Raw genomic sequence first — 19,228 nt, forward strand, 5'->3', positions numbered from 1 at the left:
CCCAGCTCATAAAATGTTTTATTTATAAAATACATTAAAGTTAAACCCCAATGAAATGGTGACACCTTTATACTCCCAACATTATGTTGAACATTTCTCCAAGAGTGCCATGAGCCAATAATTAAAATGTGCACTGATGTGAAAGAACCAAGTCCAAAGAATAAAAAAATCCCAAATAACCAACAAGATGCATCCCACCCCCCCCATTTAAAAAATGATCCAAATCCAGCCATCACTTGTTAGAAAGTGCTTTTATCCATACTTCTTTCTCAAAGCTGCAATTAGAAAAAAAAAAAAAAAAAAAGTTTAATTCACCAGTTTGAACTTAAAAAAAAAAAAAAAAAAAAAGTTGACCTAATTTTACCTTTTACTTGCAATCAATATAATGGCAGTCGGCGGTCCTATCTGACTCTGAGACAGATTTAATAGGAAAGAATCCACAGGAAGTCCCAGAACTTTATTCGCCAACACAGTTACATGTTCAGGGAAGACGGCATAATCCAGCACAGCGAAGCGTTCATACCTGGAAGTGGGAGTACAAAGGTTGGACTTAATCAGTTAAAGAACACTGCAGAATTCACTTCCTGAACACAAACACCTCAGCCTTTTTTAAAAGAGTTAAGTGTTGTACTTTTTTGAGGAGATGATCAAGAGGTCATTGAAGAGGTGGAGGTAGATCCTGACTGTCGACAGTTTTGACCCATAGGTCACCACAGTGTCCAGGGGTCCGTGGAGGACCAGAAAGCGTGTGCTTTTCACCAGAGGAACCAACTGGCATGGATAGGGATTAGTTCGGAAATTAGTGTCATAAATGGGCATCCATGGCAAATTCTGAAGAGAAATGTTGAAACAAACACCTTAATGTCATCAAAGTCCATCAGCGTTTCCAGGCGGATCAGTTCCTCCAAGCGTTTCATCTTTTCCACCTTCTGGTCACACTCCAACACAATCTTTCTCAATGTAAGAAAGAACATGCAATGTGTTAAAATTAGAGAATGGAAGTATTTCTAAAGGCCATGTTTAACACTAAATCTTATTTCATTGAATCCAGGAGGAAATCAAACAATGCCCAGTTATAATTTTTGGCTTGTTCATAAGTGGGCATTAGGAAGCTGCAGCCAATGTACTATGCAGTTACTATGTTTACAGATAATTTAATTGTGGAATAAAATCTGAAAATTGCTTCACGTTAACTTTTGTATCAACTCTGGACTTCAAAGGGACAGGGAAAATGTAATTTCTGCAACTCGGTGGAGTAAACAGCCATACCTCATGGATGCCTTTTATGGCCTTTGAGAGATTTGAAGCTGCTTCAGAAGTCTGGCTCGGTCAATTTTAAGATGCTCTGGAATCAAAATCGAAAATTAAAGCAGTGTGCAAAGTCAGGGCATTCATAATCAACCCATGTTAAGTTTTACCTCCAGTAGAAGTTTAATACGAGTTATTCTCTGAAATGGGAGAATCAGGAATGATTTCAGTCCTTGTTTTTGACAAACCGGGTCCCTTTCAAGCTTCTTCAGAACATACACAAAGTTTTTGTTTTGCTGCCTAAACAAGGAAAGATTAGCTTAGTTATGTGCAATAAAGTCCAGTGTTCATAGTACATAAAATCAGTCAATATTTTGTGACATTTCAATTTTAGGCAATAGATGTTTGGCATCAAATCACTGGAAAAGCTTTAAACATTCAACAGATTATCTTAAGAGACCCAGTTTAGGTGCATCGCAAATTAGAATCCACTGGTAACAAAACCCCAAAATTCAATTTGATAAAGTAAGTTTACAGTTTTGTTATGAGAATCAAGGAGAATATTGACTTAGTTGTCCATCCACAAGATGTTATTGCTGAATCTGCTGTAGCCACACATTATTGAAAAGGTCAAATAGGAAGACACACAAACCGATCCACCCAATATTTAACAAAGAATGGACTGCAGCTTAAGATTTATCCAGGACATTGGTAAAAACTGTCCCACACCTCTTGTTAAGTCAGACCTCAACCAGAGATTTCCCACCTGGGGTAACAAGAAAAGACTAAACTGCCCCTCGGTGGTCCAACATTTCTGTATTAAACATTTTTATTTGGCCCATGCAATATTGAAAGTTAACTGAAAGATAATTTTTTAAGGCTTCATTTGCTGTAAGCCATATTTCAACTTAATACTTGAGGTTTCACTGCATAATACAGCTATAAACTTGTTTTACTTTGATTTGAATTACAGAAATTGATCTCCAGTGCAATGATATTCCAATCAAGATGCATCTAAAGATACACAGTTGCTTTTAATTGTAATTAGAAACTTACAGTCTGACCTATTATCAATTTTCCCCATTCCCAGTAAACTATAAAGTACTGTCCATATCCATTTAGGCCAGTATAATTACTATCGGAATATGCTTACATCAGCTGGTTGACAAGTGACTCCTGATACTGTCATGTTGATCACATATGGGACATAGTGTCGCTTAAAGGTTCCACAGTGTTGCAGCACAATGTCACCAACTTGAAATATGGTCAGGCTCTCTCCCAGTCGAGCTTCCAGATCCAGAAGGAATCTTTAAAAGACACCAGTTCAAAATGGAAACAGTCATTCATACTGAAATAAAAAAACAAACAACAAACAAACAAAAAAACCATCCAGTCGCATCAGAGGAACTCACTTTGTATTTGCTTCCATCACATGTCGGATGTTACAAAACAAAGTATGATGCTCCATTGTGGACATCGTCTTCTTCAGCACCTTAGATGCGTAGAAATGGTTGACAAGGACGCCGAGACTCTTCAAGTAAGACACTTCAGAGCCGATCAGCTCAAACATGGACTAATAAAGCAATGAAAAGAAGTCAAATACCAAATGAGATCATTTTGTTCAACATTTTAAGCCACGTACCTCCTGAAGGTCAATCTCTTTGGGTGTCAAGATGTTGGGCAGACCAGAAGCTTTCACCTCTTCCAAGTCTTGCCAGAGTGTGCAAGAAGTCAACCTAATACTGGGTGGTTGAGTTGGGGATGGATCCACAAACTCCAAATGCTTTGCGATGCTTAAGGTAAAAGCTCGTCCATTAGAACAAGACTCGGTTGAGATTGAATCAGCAGACTGATGAGGGGATACTACTCCAAAGTGGCTGTGGCGTCTCAAAGCAGACCGCCGACCGTGAAAAAAAGCTGGAGATGTAGGTGAAGTCGAGACAGGGGTCAGAAAAGGAGACTCGCTCTCTAAATGGTTGCTAGCCCTCAAATATGAAAACAGACCTATAACCGGACTCAGATTTGCCCAGGTCTGACAAAAGCCCACTTTTGAGTTTTTGAATCCCGTCTCCGATAGCCTGCAGGGAGTAGTCCTGATACAAAGGGCCTGAAAAGAAAAAGAATCAAAGGTGTTCGAATCATTTTTTCAGTAAAAACAAGAGATAAAGAATATTTTAACTCACAAATATTGATGTACTTTGACTGGAATGTCACACTCTGCAATTCCTCATCTGAACTTGCTTCCCTGGATTTATAAGAAGAGGCCACATTAGTTAAACTATAACCCTGTTAAAACAGTACAGTTTTTACACCTCAGTCACCCTTCTTCCAGATTCCCCTCGTCAGGTAAAGATGAATCATCCTTTTGAGATTCAGGGCAAGTGTGTAGGTCTAATAAAGGACTCAGCAAATCCCACGCCTGCTCCTGTTCGGTGCGTTTCAGAGCTGAAGACACATCTAGACTAAAAAGGAATAAAAGTCGCAATCAAAACATCCTGTGTTATTCGAGTCGACCTGTTTCACCTCACCTGTAATCCTCAGGAAGGTCTGCGTTGTCGCCACTTCCATGAAAGTTATTTTCCAGTTTAGAAAACCCAATATGACGTTCATTGCCTTGCTCCAAATCAGGCTCCAGATTGTCTGTAGGCGTCGTTTTTAAAGCCATACATGCCGTCTGCTCGGACATTAAAAGAAGCCATAAAGAATGAATCCGGGCCGAAAACTTCCCATACGTATACGACTGTATGAATAAGTTCCTACACTTTGCTTACATTACAACTATGGACACAAACTACAGCAACAGAGCCAGTCAAGACTAAATAGACGTTCACCCAGTCGGGTCCAGTCTGAGCAGCAATCACAGGAGCAGAAACCGGTGCGACTTTTCCGCCTGCATAACCTCAGACACGCCCAGCTGGACAGCGGCACTCCCTGACAGTCAGCCGGTGGATGACCTGGCCGGAAATGATGACGAGGAGGCGAAGGAGTATATTTACCGTCTTTACGTGTAAATATACCCAGTTCATTTATATATAATGCAGTCATGTACAGTACTCACATTTATTCAGGTTCACAGTCCAATTCAATAAATATTATAGAACTTTACTTTTACCGCCCCTTTCTTATCGCTATACACAAAAAATAAATACATAAAATGGTACTGCAAATGCTAATTTGTTTTCAAATAAATAAAATGAAATAATGACAAAAAGTGCAGTCAGGACTCATTAAACTGGAATCTTTGAAAAGTAAAATGCAAGGGTTATGAATAACTTATAGCTGAACTGTGGATAATATTCCACTTCAATGAGAAACCAATGTTAGCAGTAAGATACGAAAGTTAAAAAACTATATTTCAAATACCTCACTACTTGTTTAGCATATGAATAATGAAAAATGACTTGAAACAGACAAAGTATACAAATATTAGTTTCATTTTATTTGCAATTTAAAATTTCTTACAAGATAAAAGTAAATAATGAAATCTGCCTGAATATTGTAGGTATGACTCAAATAAAGCCATGAAACTCCTTGATATATGATGCACTGACAAGATGGCCAGACTCAAAATGAGAAAGAAAAGGGATAATTTCAAGTATAAACACACTACGAGGATTTGACACATAGAAAGTTTCAGAACAGGAGCTTAAAACAGGTTCTGTAATCTACATGTTGGAAAGCTTTCAGATCGCAGAGTCATACAAACAGTACAAGATACCTTCTGTAAGAGACATGCCGAACCAGAAATGCCATCTACTCTCGCATTTAAATACAATTGGTATTTTAGTGATGTTTACTGTTAATTGAAAGATTTCCAATTATTTTTCACTTTGAATATGAGCTGCTTACGTTCCCAATAGGCAGTTCTGTCATCATTTGGGCTACAAACAAGAAAAACCGCAAAGGAGCACAGACTGTATTCATGATTAACAGATTTTTCAGAAAGAGAAACTTTGACTATTTAAGGGTTTGAGAATTAATTGTACTATTTGTATGTATTGACAAATCAATGTCGGGAAACAAAACAAGGCAAAAAAAAGAAGAAAAAAATCCAATGATACCAAATTGCTTAAAAAACCAATTTGATTGATGGGCTACCCAAAACATCTGCATGCAAACACTCCTCACATATCTGTAATAGCCACAAACAAATGACCAGTTCTCTTGTTTCCTCTTAGATTTTCTTTATGACAAACCAAGAGACAGGATTCACTGCAAAAACACAAAATCCTACCAAGTATTTTTGGTCCAGTTTTTTTTATTACATTTGAAATAAGGTAAAACAAACTTTTCAGCAAAATGTAAGAGCTTGTTTTCAGTAAATAATTCCTTAATATTGATGAAAAAGTACTGGTTTCAGTGGCAGATTGAATTATAACAAGAGATTTTTCACTTTATAAGTAGAACTAGGACTTGAGGAATTATTCACATCATAAAACAAGCTCCTACATCTTGTTAAAAAGTTACTTGTAAGTTAAATCTGTCTTATTTCAAGCGTATTTAAAGATATTTGAGTTACAAAGTAGACCAAAAAATACTAGATAAGATTTTGTGTTTTTTGTTCCCTGTGGCTTTTCCAAGCTCCCTTTCAAATAGGAGACTGAGACATCTGGATCTGCAACAAGGTATAAAGAAGACAGATGCTGAGTCGGGAGGCCGGGGACTCTTGTGTGATTGCTCATGAGTCTAGGTGGGCACAGTGATGCTGCGAGCCAGAAGAGCCAGCAGAGCGATCTCTACTACGCCGTGGGCTTGCTCGAGTGCCTCCACCGCCTCCCTGGCAGAAAAACCCGCTGCCTGGATCCTCTGGATGTGCTCGGCTGGGAACTGTTCCATAAAGGGACGTGGAGAGGGTGGGACGGGGGCCGGGGACGACGAAGGTGGAGGGGCCTGAGTGAGAAGAGTAGCAGACGAGGACGAGGTGCTTGTAACTTCCTGTGGCGGGCTAACAGCCGCTGATGCAGGGCTGAGGAAAGCTCGCTCCATCTGAAGGGAATCCGGGGTGTTGGAGGCTTGTCCGTCTGCGACTCCTCGTCCGTGCTGCCCCTCCGGTGGTTCCCTGAACTCGGGCACCGCTGCAGAACCGGGAGAAACCTCCGGCTCAGGCTGAGAACTGTCGCTAACGCAGGTCTCTTCTCTATCCTCTGAGCTGTCGGGGCACAGTGGCGGTTCGAGCCCTTCCCCTATTTCTGCTGCGTCTTCATGCAGACGCTCAGCCTGACCTTGGAGGTCAGGGACAGGACTCTCCGATGGTTCCTCGTCAGCAGCACAGTTAGCTTTGGCATCACTTGTTTCTGCAGCAGCTGCGTTGGCAGTAGAAGGAGCAGACTGGGTGTTTTCTGGCGTCGGTGTGCTTGGCTCGGGGGAAGCTTTGTCCGAGTCCTGCCCATGCGGGTGGGAAGGGGAGCAGGACATGCTGCGGTTCTGTGATTGCACCAGCAGCTCGTGGAGCTCCTTCAGCGCTGCCGCCAGGGACGGGATGCTGTCGGAGCTGGAGCAGCGGTCACCGTCGGGCTGCTCCCTCTCAGCGGAGTTGGCGGGACACGCCATTTCGACGGAGTCGGCCTCTGCGGTCTCCGCCGCTTCGCTTTCGCTCACCTCCTGGTCCATGGGCTGTTCAGGCAAACACTCCTCATGTGAAGAGCTCTCCACCTGGTCAGATTCAACACCAGTCAGCTGGCGCCACCTCACTGGGGTCCTGGGACTCACTGGCGAATATATCCGATGTTGGACTGGGAGTGGGGGACATGTCGGATTCGCTTTGGCGAGGCAGATGGTGGAAATGGTCGCTATGAGGTGGAGAAGCATCATTTTCTGGGGTCAAAGGTTGAGGAAGCTGTGGGGCCTGCTGCACGGCGGCCGGCGCAGACTGGGAGCGATCCAAGGTCGGGTTCTGTGATTGACAACTAGAAGGGCTTTGAGAGGAAGAGGAGGGTATGGCCATTCGGTCTAAGGGTCTTGGTAATATAAATGGCGAGGGCTGCAGTGAGGTAGTTTGTCCATCTGCAGTGTCTAATATGGGAGAAAGCAGAACTGGGACTCAGTCAGCTGGACGACGTTTCAACCACATTTATAAATGTTCAGCTCTCTCACACTAATAACTTATGAACAATGCCACTTTTGCTATTTTTAAATGTTGTAAACTCAGGTTTAATACACCAATAAGTAAACATAAAAAGGTACAACAACCACACAGCAGCAAAATAATAGCAAAATAAAACACTAAATGATTCAACAGCAATGGACTTAGCTCTGGAAATGGTCTTGTGAGTTTGCAGTACCTGGTTGGTCGGGCCCTCTTCAGCTGTCTCCAAATGCATCAGTGCTCTCCTGCTCAGGGGTTAGGGGCACACACCACACACATCATGCAAAGGGACGGAGAAAGTTAGCAGTCACACACAGAGCATGCAACCAAACCAAACTGTCGGCCTTTTCACACATGTCAGATGTGAAAAGTGTCATCTGAAAACAACCTGAGCCCAGGCCTGGGTTCTTCATCGGGATGTTCACAAACCCATCAGTCAACCGCAGAAGATGACCTCCTGAATGAAGTCAGCTTTGGCTGAACGTTTAAAATCAATTATTAAAACTTTTAATCTTATCATATATTGGCTTTCTCCGATTGAGAACAAGCTGAGCTTAATTTACTGCAGTTACTTTTAAAATCTACCGCATTTATCAGATCATAAGAAATCATCATGTTTGAGAAAATATTTTCAACCAAGGGACTTCATTCATCTACAGTTGACCATTATTTTAATGTGACAGCAGTGAAGCGCTTCTTATAATTGCTAACAAATGTTTCCACTGCTGTTTTTGATCATTTATCTTTTAAAATGAACTCCATGTATCTGAGATTGGAAGGGCTCTTTGCCTTCACCCCAGTCTTAAGCTCTCTACACAAACTCAAGCTTGAACTGTTTTATTTCCGACTCACTAACATTAATATTAAGTCCAGTCAGAAGGAGAATGCTTGTAAACCTAAAAGGTTAGAGTTTAAGTGTGTATTTTACCCAGTATAATATATTTATAATTCAGTCTCTGAATACAGAAAATTTACATCAAATTCAAATTAGTGCAGCCGGTTCTAGTTTCTGAAAAATCTGTGAAATTATCTCTTGTATAATCAGTCCACATGTTTTAAGTACATCTTCAAAATCTCAAAATATTATAATACTCATAATTAATTTAAGTATATGTAAGTGTAACCGGGATAATTTTTTCCATTTTTGTTAGATTCACATTTATGTATTTTTATTTAAAGATTTATTTTAAAATAAAATGCTCTTTTTCTTAATTTCTTTAGCACAAAAATAAACCAAACACTATTCAGTGTGTCAATGATCACGTGGCTTTAGGGTCACATGACCAGCTGCACGTCAGCATCTTAAAAAACAGCTACTGCTTATATGGCTGTTTTTCACCAGCCTAGGTAGGAGACGCTGCTGCAGGTAGGCTTCTAGCCGTTTGGTAAGCATTTAGCAAATGTCCATAATGCTGTCTTTCACTCATATGCCTCTCAACCTTCAGATACGTGATTGTGGATCAAAACTTTCTATCGATCACATGGTTTGACAAGTGGAAACTGGTGACGAAGCTGAAGTTGGTTTCCGATTCCAGCTTCCGAGTTGGGAAATGGCTAAAGGGCGATACCACCTAATTTTTCAATACCTTCTGCATTTTTAATCGACTCTAGTTTAAAAACTACAACACCTAGACTCTTCAAACCTGGACTGGATTATTCTGCTCTAATAGCAGAATATTTAAAACCATGTTTGTGATTTGTGAAACCTTTTTCTGATTTGTGAAACTTCAATAAAGGTTGATTTCACCACTTTTTTGGATCTCTGTCATAGTATAACTGCTCCAATTCCAAAACTACAACACCTAGACTCTTCAAACCTGGATTGGATTATTTTCAACTAATAGTAGAATATTTAGAACCATGTTTGGTATTTGTGAATCTTTTATCTGATTTGTGAAACGTCAGTGAAGGGTGATTTTACCACTTTTTTGCATCTGGTTTGCACTAGAACTGCTCCAGCTCCAAAACTACAACACCTAGACACTTTAAACCTGCACTGGATTATTCTCAACTAATAGGAGAATATTTAGAATAATGTTTGTGATTTGTGGAACCTTTTTCTGATTTGTGAAACTTCAAAAAAAGGGCGATTTCACCACTTTTATTTTTATCTTGGTCACACGAGAACTGCTCTAATTCCAATTCTACAACACCTGGACTCTTCAAACCTAGACTAAATTATTCTCAACTAGTAGCAGAATATTTAAAACCATGTTTGGGATTTGTGAAACCTTTTTCTGATATGTGAAACTTCACTTAACAGAGCGCTGCAAAGATCTTTCCTTCCAACAGCCATCACCATCTACAATAACTCTTTGAATTAATGAGTTACACCAACATTTAATTTCCCATTGGGATTAATAAAGTGGTTTTGAATTAGAATTGAATTAGAAAAAAACTGCATGGAATAAGTGTGAATAGTAATCTAAACTTTAGTGAAGTTTCACAAATCAGAAAAAAGGTTTCACAAATCCCAAACATGGTTCTAAATATTCTGCTATTAGAGCAGAATAATCCAGTCCAGCTTTGAAGTGTCTTGGTGTTGTGGTTTTGGAATTAGAGCAGTTCTAATATGATCTAAATGTAAAAAAGGATAAAAATGGCCCTTTATTGAGGTTTCACAAATTTCTAACAATGCTGCATTAATTTTGTCTCAGGTTCGTGTTTGAAAACCTGCACTGTTTGCCTTTTGCTGGATTGTTGTCGAGCCAGTATTTGTTTGAGTTATCAGTACAAATCTGGCACAATGTTGTTGTTTTTTTCTGTGCAGATTTTTTTTTTTACTGGTGTGCTGAAATTGACTCTTAATTTAATTCTGTGAATTTCTGACCTGCTGACAGTAAAGTGAATATTAAACATATTTCTCTCCAATTTTTGGCTTCACAACTTCAAAGGCACTTGCCCTCAAAAAAAGCTTAAGAACAATGTGCACCTCTACAGTAGTTTGGTGGTTGGAAGAGAAAATAAACTGGTTATTCATGAAGGCTTTTATGTTTTACACACTGGAGAAGCCTTGTTGCTCACAGATCTCCAATTTTCCGAGTTGGAATCCTACGTCTGGGGAAGCACTGCTTGATTTCTTTTTGTTTATGAGCTTTGATATTCCCACTTCAGAGAGAACACAAAACGCAACGTATGTCTCCAATTACCAGAGAGTTTCTGTTGATGGAAAATCGTCTCCAGTTTGTTGTTTTTGTATTCCTGCCACCGGATGTTTATGTTCGGTTTGCATTTTATTAATCTGATTTAGAAAAAAATAACCTCCTACGTCTCGGCTTGAACTGCATGTTCTTTTCAGTTTATCTGAGTAGGCGGCTCCGAGTGGTTCTGTCGAGCTCCTCAGACATCCATCTGAACTGCCATCCGCAGCAGAAGCTCATACTAGACTTTCATATCTTTGCATAATAAAAAGGTACTGTAAGTTGGCACTAATGCATCATTTTGGAGGGGATTTCCTCCAGATTTTGACTCAGTACAGAAAGGAAGACACCCACCATGAGCGGTACAGCTGACAGGTCCGTTACACCAATGACGGAGTGCAGAAGTTAAGTTTCACCTCATAAATATCAGTTTCTCTGTAAACCAGAAGTCTAGTTCTGATGACATTAAATCCTAATCTCATTTGACAGTGATCTGATCTCATCTTTTTCTTGAAACACATTCAAACCTGTCGAGGTGATGACATGAAGTGACTGGAAATTCAGATGAGTGCATAAATGAGGTTGCGAGTAAGAAGCTTTAAGTGGCACATGCAAATGTAAATCTAACAGAGCTGGAAAGAAAAAAATAAATAAATAAATGAAACCCGAGCGCTGACACAGCTTCTTACCACTCTCTTGTATAGATCTCTGAAGCGCCTCTGCCAGTTCTCTGTCAGCGATCTCCTCTGGACGCGCGTCTTCACGTCCTTCTGGTCCGTACGCGAGCCGGGCGCACTCCGGCAGTTCTGCCTCAGACAGGAAGCGCGTTTCGGTGCCCGTGGTGCCGATAATGAGCAGGTTCTTCTTCAAGTCGATTGAACACTACGAGGAAAAAGCGGACAGAAAACGTCCCTAAATTATCGAGAGGAAAAATAAAAGCCTTTCTGCATGTGCATTGATAAATTACAATGTCATCAATATAACTCATCTCAGTAAATTTTACTCTATTTATTTATTTTATCATCTAAATATACTTTTTGAATACAGCTAACCTGATGTCTCTTCAGCATGTCCAGGCCTAGCAGCATGTCCATCGGCTGGTCCTCCAATATGGAGAAAGAACAAGGAAGGAAGTCTCCTTCTATTTGGACCTGAGCTAGAAGGAAGAAAAAGGAGAAAAAGGGGAATAAAGACTTAAAGTTGTATCACCATTTTGTAAGGAAGGCATATGGACTGTGTCACAGTAATTATAGCCCAACAAACACAAATATTGACCTTGAAAAACAATCCAATTTTGGACACTTATGTAGGACACCAGTCATGTAAAGAAGTGTTATTTGTAGCATTAGACTGCACACAGTAGCCTTGTTTAATCATATACTCAAAAATATTGTTATTTATTAATGTTTTCATTGAACAAACAGTGGAGAAAACAGTTAAAATAATAATCTGAACCATATAGGAGAGTTTTGGGAGTTTTTAAACATTATGAATTGATATTTATTGTGACAACAATAAATAAAAACTCTTTATCACAATAAATTATAAACAATACGATAAACCCAGATTTCAGAAAAAAATATTTTCTGCTGCTCCACAACCAGATAATATCAGGACATTTAGTATCCAAATAGTTACATTTAACGGAGCTCTGCTTGTTTGGATTTAAAAAATTTGATTCTGCAAGCAGAAAAAAAGCCTCTAATCGCTTCACGCTTATTAAATCACAACCTGTGTTGTAAAATTAAAGAGGATAATGCCTGAGTGAATATAAAACCAATATTGTTGTATTTTAATATACTACATTTGAACATGCTGAAGAGTTGTATTCATATGAAGCCATCTACCCAAATGAACTCTGCCGATGATCTTCTGAGTGCCCACTCCTTTGGCGATCCCCGCCCAGCGCCGGTCCACCAGTCGCATGATGTTGCAGCGCTCTGCACACGCCTGGCTCATGATGGTCATCTGCGCTCCTTAACATGACAAACAAAAAACGGATAAAAGGAGGACAAAAATTGACAAAACAGGACTGGAAGGATGCAATTTCGGTATCAAACATACTGCGTCGTTTTAATTCATGCTTGAATGTCAGTTTTAATGACTGTAACTAAAGTCAGATACTGATTTCTGGTGAGTTAATGTTGCTTTTTTACATGTATTCAAATATGACAAGACGACAAACAGAAAGGTAAATTCAAGTATAAAACAAATCCTGATCAACTAAAAGTGACATTCCCACTAACTTTGAAGCCAAGATATTTTTGAACATGCTGAAACTAAACCACTGTTCAGCGCTCGCATGTTTTATTACCGCTCCGTTTCTTGACCAACAAACTTGTAGAAACTTTATCAGGCATCAGGGTTTTATGTTCATTACCTGAGTCAACAAAAGCTTTCACAGGATGGCCATTGACTTTGCAGTTAATGTACAGCATAACCACCTGTCCAAAGCTTTCTGGGGCCTCCTCCATTGCAATTGTCATATTCTCCTCCACGTTGTGCTGCCTGGTAAAAGAAAGAAAGTTAAAACATGGTGGTCAAAGACTGAATTTTAATGCACGGTTGAATTAGGTTAGAAATTACAAAAATCATGTTCAAATTTTTCACTTTCATTATCAGTGAAACCAGAGCTGTGTTGTATTTTGTATTGCATTGAAGTAAGTTGCTTATAGTGATGTTTTAAATGTTTTCCTACCTGATGTCCTCCTCAATCTTTGCCTGAGCTTCCAAATCAAACGGATCAGCGGTCAGAAGTCTGATTCGCTCTTGCTCTCTTCTGGCTCGATCCTGTTGTTGCTCCAGCAGCACTTTGGTGAAACGCTCTGAAAAAAAGAGGGATCAAATAACTGCTAGTTGGAAATCTGTTGATACAACACACGTACGTAGTTTACGCCACCAATTTGATCTTTATGCAAAACAAGCAAGAGGAAAGACATTTTTGAAAGTAAAAAAACTACGAAAAATCTTGTTTGCCAAAAATTGTGTATGGGAGATTGCAGACATGCTTGAAATTGCAGCAAATGGTTGTTCTAAAACGTGTTGACTTGAGAATACTAAAAACAAATAACACACTTTTCTGTGTTTCTCTTCTCAATTATACCCTACATAAAATCCTAATAAATTATATTGAAGTTTGTGTTGGTAATGTGACAAAAATATTAAAAAGTTCCCCAGTTATTAAGCCTCTTTAAGGCAATAAAAACTTTAATGTGTTCACCTAAATCTCCACTCAGCAGGGCCTCAGCAAGTGGAGGGTTTCTCTCCTTGAGAAGGGAAAGCTCATGTGGATTGGATAATAGCATCTGTTGTAGTAAGGCGGGGTTGTCCAGGCCCTGTGGCGAAGAGCCGCGAAAGGCCATCGGCGTAGAAGGCTGTGTGGGGCGCGGCTGCGGCGGCGGTGGCTGCTGCGGAGCTTGTTGCCGCGGCTGCGGGGCAGGAAGTTGATTGGGTGAAGATGAGGTGCCAGGGACTGTGATGGATCTGAAGTCGATACGGGGCAGGCCTGATGAGAAGGAGAAAGGGAAAGAAGTTAGACTTTTCAACCATCCATCCATTGACTCCACCCAATGGTGGTGGGGTGGAGGAGTCTAGAGCCTATCGACACCGGTCACTGGATGAAAGGCAAAGTACACGGGGAAAACACAAAGACAACCACACTCACACACATTCACACATAAAAGAAGTTAAGGACACCAATAAATGTAATTTTAGTTTAACTTGTTTTTGGACTGTGGGAGGAGGCTTAAGAACCCGTAGAGAACCCTTGCAAGCACTGGAAAAACAGAAAGACTGGGACTTGAACATGGGACCTTCTCACCACCATGTAACAGAGCTTATTATCCTTCCAGGCACAAACATGCACCGAGTTAAGAGCCTTTAAGGAGCGACGAATGACAGTGAAAGGCAAAAGCTAACCTGACACATGGGACGCGAATAGCAGCAACGACAAAAGTTTAAGGGAGGGAAATATATAAAATTAACTTTTTTGTGCTTTGTATCATGCCATAATATTTATTCCCCAATCATAACCATGCCTGGTATTGAAAGCAATCATATGAACTACGTCTCAGACCAACGCTCCAAAGAACGGTTGTAAACAGCATAATGGAAAGGCATTGTTGAAGGCAGAGTGCCAGAAAGAGCAGAAGCTTCTTAAAGAGACACACACCCAATTTCAAGGCAGGGAAGTCAAGTTATGCTTGATATACACAACATCTTTATAAGAACTGAAGGTAATATAGTTGCTTGATTGTGCTAAAAATGTCACTGCATGCCTGGAAAATACATAATACTACCGCTTTCACACTTTCAACTCTGTTTCACATCTCTAACCTGCATGTACACGTCTACAAGTTCGAAATTTCACTTGCACAAATTTTGCCGGTCGCTTGGTTGAAGGAGGACAAGCGATTGTCACCATATTGCGAAAGTTCCAAAGGAAATAAATAGAGAGGGAGTGACGTTGCCTCCCGTGTGTCAAGCCCTAAAAGCTAATAAGCCAGACTGCTGGTCACAGGAAATGTCAACAGACATGTTACCTGGAAAGGCTGGTTGAGTTTGTGGAGGCCTTCTGTCAGCTTGTCGAAGTACAACCACATCTCCATCCTTGACACCGTAAGTCCCCAAGGCACGGGTGGGGTCTTTTAGGGGCTGCTCTACATACGTGATCTGTTTGGAAGAAAGGTTAAGATTATTTAATCGATGGAGATCCCACTGCAGTCCAATCATGCTGCACTCACTACGAGCTATTTCTTGCAAGTATCTTGTTCTAGTAAATTGAATTTAAAATACTATAAGAATTTTACAGCTGACAATAACAGATAACATGAAACAGTAATTTGTCCTTTTGCATAATGAGTAATTTAATTTTTGTTGGAAAATAATAGAGGATTCTGTAATGTGGTAAAATATTACAACATATAATCATAATATTTTTGCAAAACATTGCAAGATCTCAGTTCTGATTAATCCTCATTTATTTTTTCACTTCTATCATCACAATGATCACATCAACCGCATTGAACTTCAGCATCTTGGTCAGGAACATCTGGAACAAACTCATTTGCTGGCCAACTAGATTACCGACAAATAAACTTTGAATGCATGGGAGAAATTTAAAATATTAGGTCCCACTAAATCTTGCCTCAAAGCAGATTTTGGAAAATTGAAATTGTTATATTGAACACAATGAACAGACTTTAATTTTTTCTTTTTAAAGTGGTCTCCAGGCTTTCAGAGAATCGTTTTCAATAAAAGATTTCTGTGGATATAAGCACATTTTTTGTAAAAAAAAAAAAGTGTCACATTGCAAAACTTGATAACTGTTATGAAGTAACAGTATTAATAGTTGTTTTTTTTTGTTTTAAATAAAATGATAATGTGAAAGCTTGGTATTTTTAATCAAGGTTATTTTAGTCAGAGAATATACTGGTCTATGTCCATGGGCAACATGTCTAATGCAACAGTTTATCTTAATTTAACATTCTTGTTTTCAGTATGTTTAGTAGAGATCTGTATGAATCTAAAAAACAAACGGTTATAGACACAGTTATTGTTTGGAGCAGAGAATAGAGATTAGTATTATCAGATTCACCGCTGCCTGCTTTTTCTCCTAACACACTGCATATTCTGTAACAGATATCCAAATAACCAGGACCTCTACATTTCTGACACAGTTCATGGATCTTCTGGAAAAGGAGGCCTACATCCCAAATTAAAAATGTCTTAGAAGATTCTGTTAGAAATCTGGCAAAGTATTCCAGAAGACTGCTTTTCCGTCAAACTAAATCAGTTAATTTTTGTACAGTCTTAGACCAAAGAGTATACAATTATGTGTTAATGCATTCTATTTAAATTGTCTTAAATGAAAAATATTTAGAGATCCACCAATCAGGCCTTTTGTGGTTGATACATATTCCAATGTTTTTTAAACTGAAGCGATTATCACAGTATCGATTTACACATCAAATAATTTTTTTCTTGTTCTTTTTCTATTTTTCCTAGTGTTTCCCACCCAACGTGAAGCTGTTGCTGAACTGTAGTGCTTCTTCAGTAACAGATTGATGGACGCTAAGGGAAACACATTTTGTTTTTTTGGTACACAAACATGTACCAAAATATGTAATTAGTTTTAATAACTGCACAGTATTTTTTATATGCTCTAAATGTGTACATATCTTTACTTTTGTGTAAAACTACATGCTTGGACTTTGGTGCTGGTACACCTGAATTTCCCTACTGAGGGATAATAAAGACTATTTTTCTTAAACTCAAAAGAAGACCACAGTACACATGATTCAGTGATATAATTATAGCTAATAAATGGGATTTCTTTGATTTGACGCTTTTCATAAATATGAAATAAAACATGACTTCAGTATTTGATCCGTCAATCTCTGTTTAGACCTGATCAAGGGAAAAATTGTCTACTTCCGACCTCTAGCCAGTCGATTGGTGCATCTAAATAGTTGTTAGTTGAGATCAAACACAAGGCCAATGAAAACACTGAACTTTCCAACTGGTTCCTAAAACAAAAATAACAGCAGATTTATACAGCTGTGTTTAGTGTTAAAGCTGTTAAAAATTCACCGGACCTTAAGCTATGAGCTTACAGTTTCTCTTTATCTTGATAACCCAACCAGAAACATTTAGCTACAGATAACTACTTAATTTGTTCACATACAGTTAACTTTACAGGTTTGACACTAAGCTCACGCTATGGTAGATGACTCTTTTCCCATAATGTCCTAATAAATGAGTGAAAATATGTCTAAAAGCATATTTGTTGTTAATAACTCATGTTTCGCAACAGCTCAAGCGTCAAATCATCAACAGTGCGATTCATGCTATCTACGTTAGCTGCTAGCTGCGTTAGCTCCGCGGCTACATCCAGTTTGGGTCTTGCCTGGATTTCCCCAGCTGGGATTCCTGACTCCAGTTCACAAAGTGCTACAAAGTCCCTCAGCTCCAGCTCCGGGGACACGTCGAGGGCAAACGTGGTTTCTGGGCGATCCCTCGGCGCGCAGAAAACGGTGACCAGCATCGTTTTGTGGAGCGGGGGGTGGCAGAAACAGGAGCAGTGGACAAACCCTGTTCTTCTACAACAGAATGCGGTTAGTGTAGTTCCTTGTGTCACACAGGAAAACACGATCACTACGCGGATTTTCCGAAAAATTGAAACGTGTATGTCGGTACAAATCACATCAAAAATCGAAAGTAATGTGAAATCGAAAGTCAGGCACTGTTTGGACTCAGTTGGTGAACGCCTGATGTGACAGTTTCTCTTTTAAGAACAACAAAATATTAAGTATTGCTCAACAGTGCCACATGATTTACGGCATGTCGCACAACAGTACTTTCTTCATCTGTGGTTGTTGCAAGCATTTCATGGGAAAGTGCACCGCCTACAGGAAGGAAAAGGGTAATATACACAATAATTATACTTAGCGCTTCAACATATTTTGTACTCAAGTAAAAGTAAAAAGAAGACGCCCAAGAAACTTCTCAGGTAGAAGTTAGCAAAAGAACAATTTACATATTTTATGGGATTGCCAGGATCTTACTAGCAAGGGATCCAATGAGCAATCCAAACCATATATTGAAGCTTAACTTGCCACTTGACCCAAACTTTTATATTTTGAGATTTATGTCATTGCGTGGTTTGGAAAGAAAGTTCAAATTCTCAAAATCTGTTTAATGGTGTCATTGATAACAATAAATGTTTGGCTCAAAGCTGTACCTCCCACACATCAGCAGTGGCAAGAAGGTTTAGATGTCTATGTAATGGAAAAAAATACTGCATGTTTTTATTTGAAGACTTGTTTATAGGCACGTGGTTTCATGTTATTAAACAACATGCCACTTTGGTGAGATGAAACTATTTGCTAGCTTCACTTGATGTATGGATAAATATATTTTTATTCATCACTTATTTTTGGAATGCTATTTCTTCATGTTGTTCTGTGTTGCATAATGAGAGGGCAACAATTTATTGAATAAGCATTATCAAAAATAGATGGAATCAGACAGACAAAAATACAAGGTAATGCACAAATGTTGGTAATTTAAAGAGTAAAGATTAAAAAAATAAATAAATAACATAATTACAAAATAAATTCAGGCAGAAGAGGCACTTTTCTAAATTCTGTTTTCTCAACATAAAATTTATGAAACCAGTATTTACAGTAGATAAAATACAGTATGTGTTAAAGCTGGGTAAATTACTTCCACCTAATCTTCAAATGATAGAGCACTTTCAGCCTGATCTGACTCTGGTTATTGTGGTACACTGTGTAACACTGAAACACAGGTGTTTAAATGTGCTATTAGTGACATAAATTGACAGAAATAGCTTCTCTTTGTACAAACTTTTACAACTTTTTATGCCACACTGACAGGTGTGCAGAAAGTGCTCTGGTCTGGTCTAACTACCTAATATGCCGCCTTCTTTTATTTATTTTTTCTGAAGCTACAAAACAAATTAACTGCAGCCGAATGTAGGAATTATTAACTTTATTGCTTAAAGCTCAGTGTTGACTTTTAAACGCTCTTCTTTGGCTCCAAAAATCATAATTTGTTATAAAGACATGCAGAACCAAACACGGAGAAGCAGCATTCAGCTTCTATGCACCATAAATCTGAAGCAAACTTCCAGAAAACTGCAAAACATCTGAAACACTGAGTTCTTTTAAATCAAAAACCCACATGTTTAGAGTTGCTTCTGACCAACATATTTTATGTGTGTTGATGATTT

The 19,228-nt window shown here is 39.1% G+C and overlaps 2 protein-coding genes across 4 annotated transcripts; both read right to left on the reverse strand.

Annotated features, from left to right (window-relative positions):
- LOC116710122 (rho guanine nucleotide exchange factor 19-like) lies at positions 1 to 1,259 on the reverse strand. The gene is made up of 4 exons (XM_032548952.1): positions 858 to 1,259; positions 632 to 771; positions 365 to 523; positions 1 to 275 (listed from the first exon to the last, which is right to left on the reverse strand). The coding sequence occupies exons 1-4, from the start codon at positions 972 to 974 to the stop codon at positions 233 to 235; spliced, it is 459 nt and encodes a 152-aa protein (XP_032404843.1). The 5' UTR covers positions 975 to 1,259; the 3' UTR covers positions 1 to 232.
- A 5,499-nt stretch (positions 1,260 to 6,758) lies between these two features.
- ddi2 (DNA-damage inducible protein 2) lies at positions 6,759 to 17,818 on the reverse strand. Of its 3 annotated transcripts, XM_032548949.1 has the most exons (10): positions 17,381 to 17,518; positions 15,015 to 15,144; positions 13,694 to 13,978; positions 13,172 to 13,298; positions 12,854 to 12,981; positions 12,321 to 12,449; positions 11,526 to 11,629; positions 11,163 to 11,355; positions 7,530 to 7,578; positions 7,124 to 7,260 (listed from the first exon to the last, which is right to left on the reverse strand). In XM_032548949.1, exons 1-9 carry the CDS (start codon positions 17,516 to 17,518, stop codon positions 7,568 to 7,570), a joined length of 1,245 nt encoding a protein of 414 aa, XP_032404840.1. In that variant the 3' UTR covers positions 7,124 to 7,260; positions 7,530 to 7,567. The 3 variants fall into 3 exon arrangements, with proteins under 3 accessions (XP_032404839.1, XP_032404838.1, XP_032404840.1); XM_032548948.1 differs by lacking the exon at positions 7,530 to 7,578 and having other exon boundaries at positions 6,759 to 7,260; positions 12,321 to 12,441; positions 12,918 to 12,981; positions 17,381 to 17,818; XM_032548947.1 differs by lacking the exon at positions 7,530 to 7,578 and having other exon boundaries at positions 6,759 to 7,260; positions 17,381 to 17,817.
- Positions 17,819 to 19,228: the final 1,410 nt, after the last annotated feature.

This window comes from Xiphophorus hellerii, chromosome 20 (genome assembly GCF_003331165.1).
Source record: "Xiphophorus hellerii strain 12219 chromosome 20, Xiphophorus_hellerii-4.1, whole genome shotgun sequence".
Taxonomy (NCBI): domain Eukaryota; kingdom Metazoa; phylum Chordata; class Actinopteri; order Cyprinodontiformes; family Poeciliidae; genus Xiphophorus; species Xiphophorus hellerii.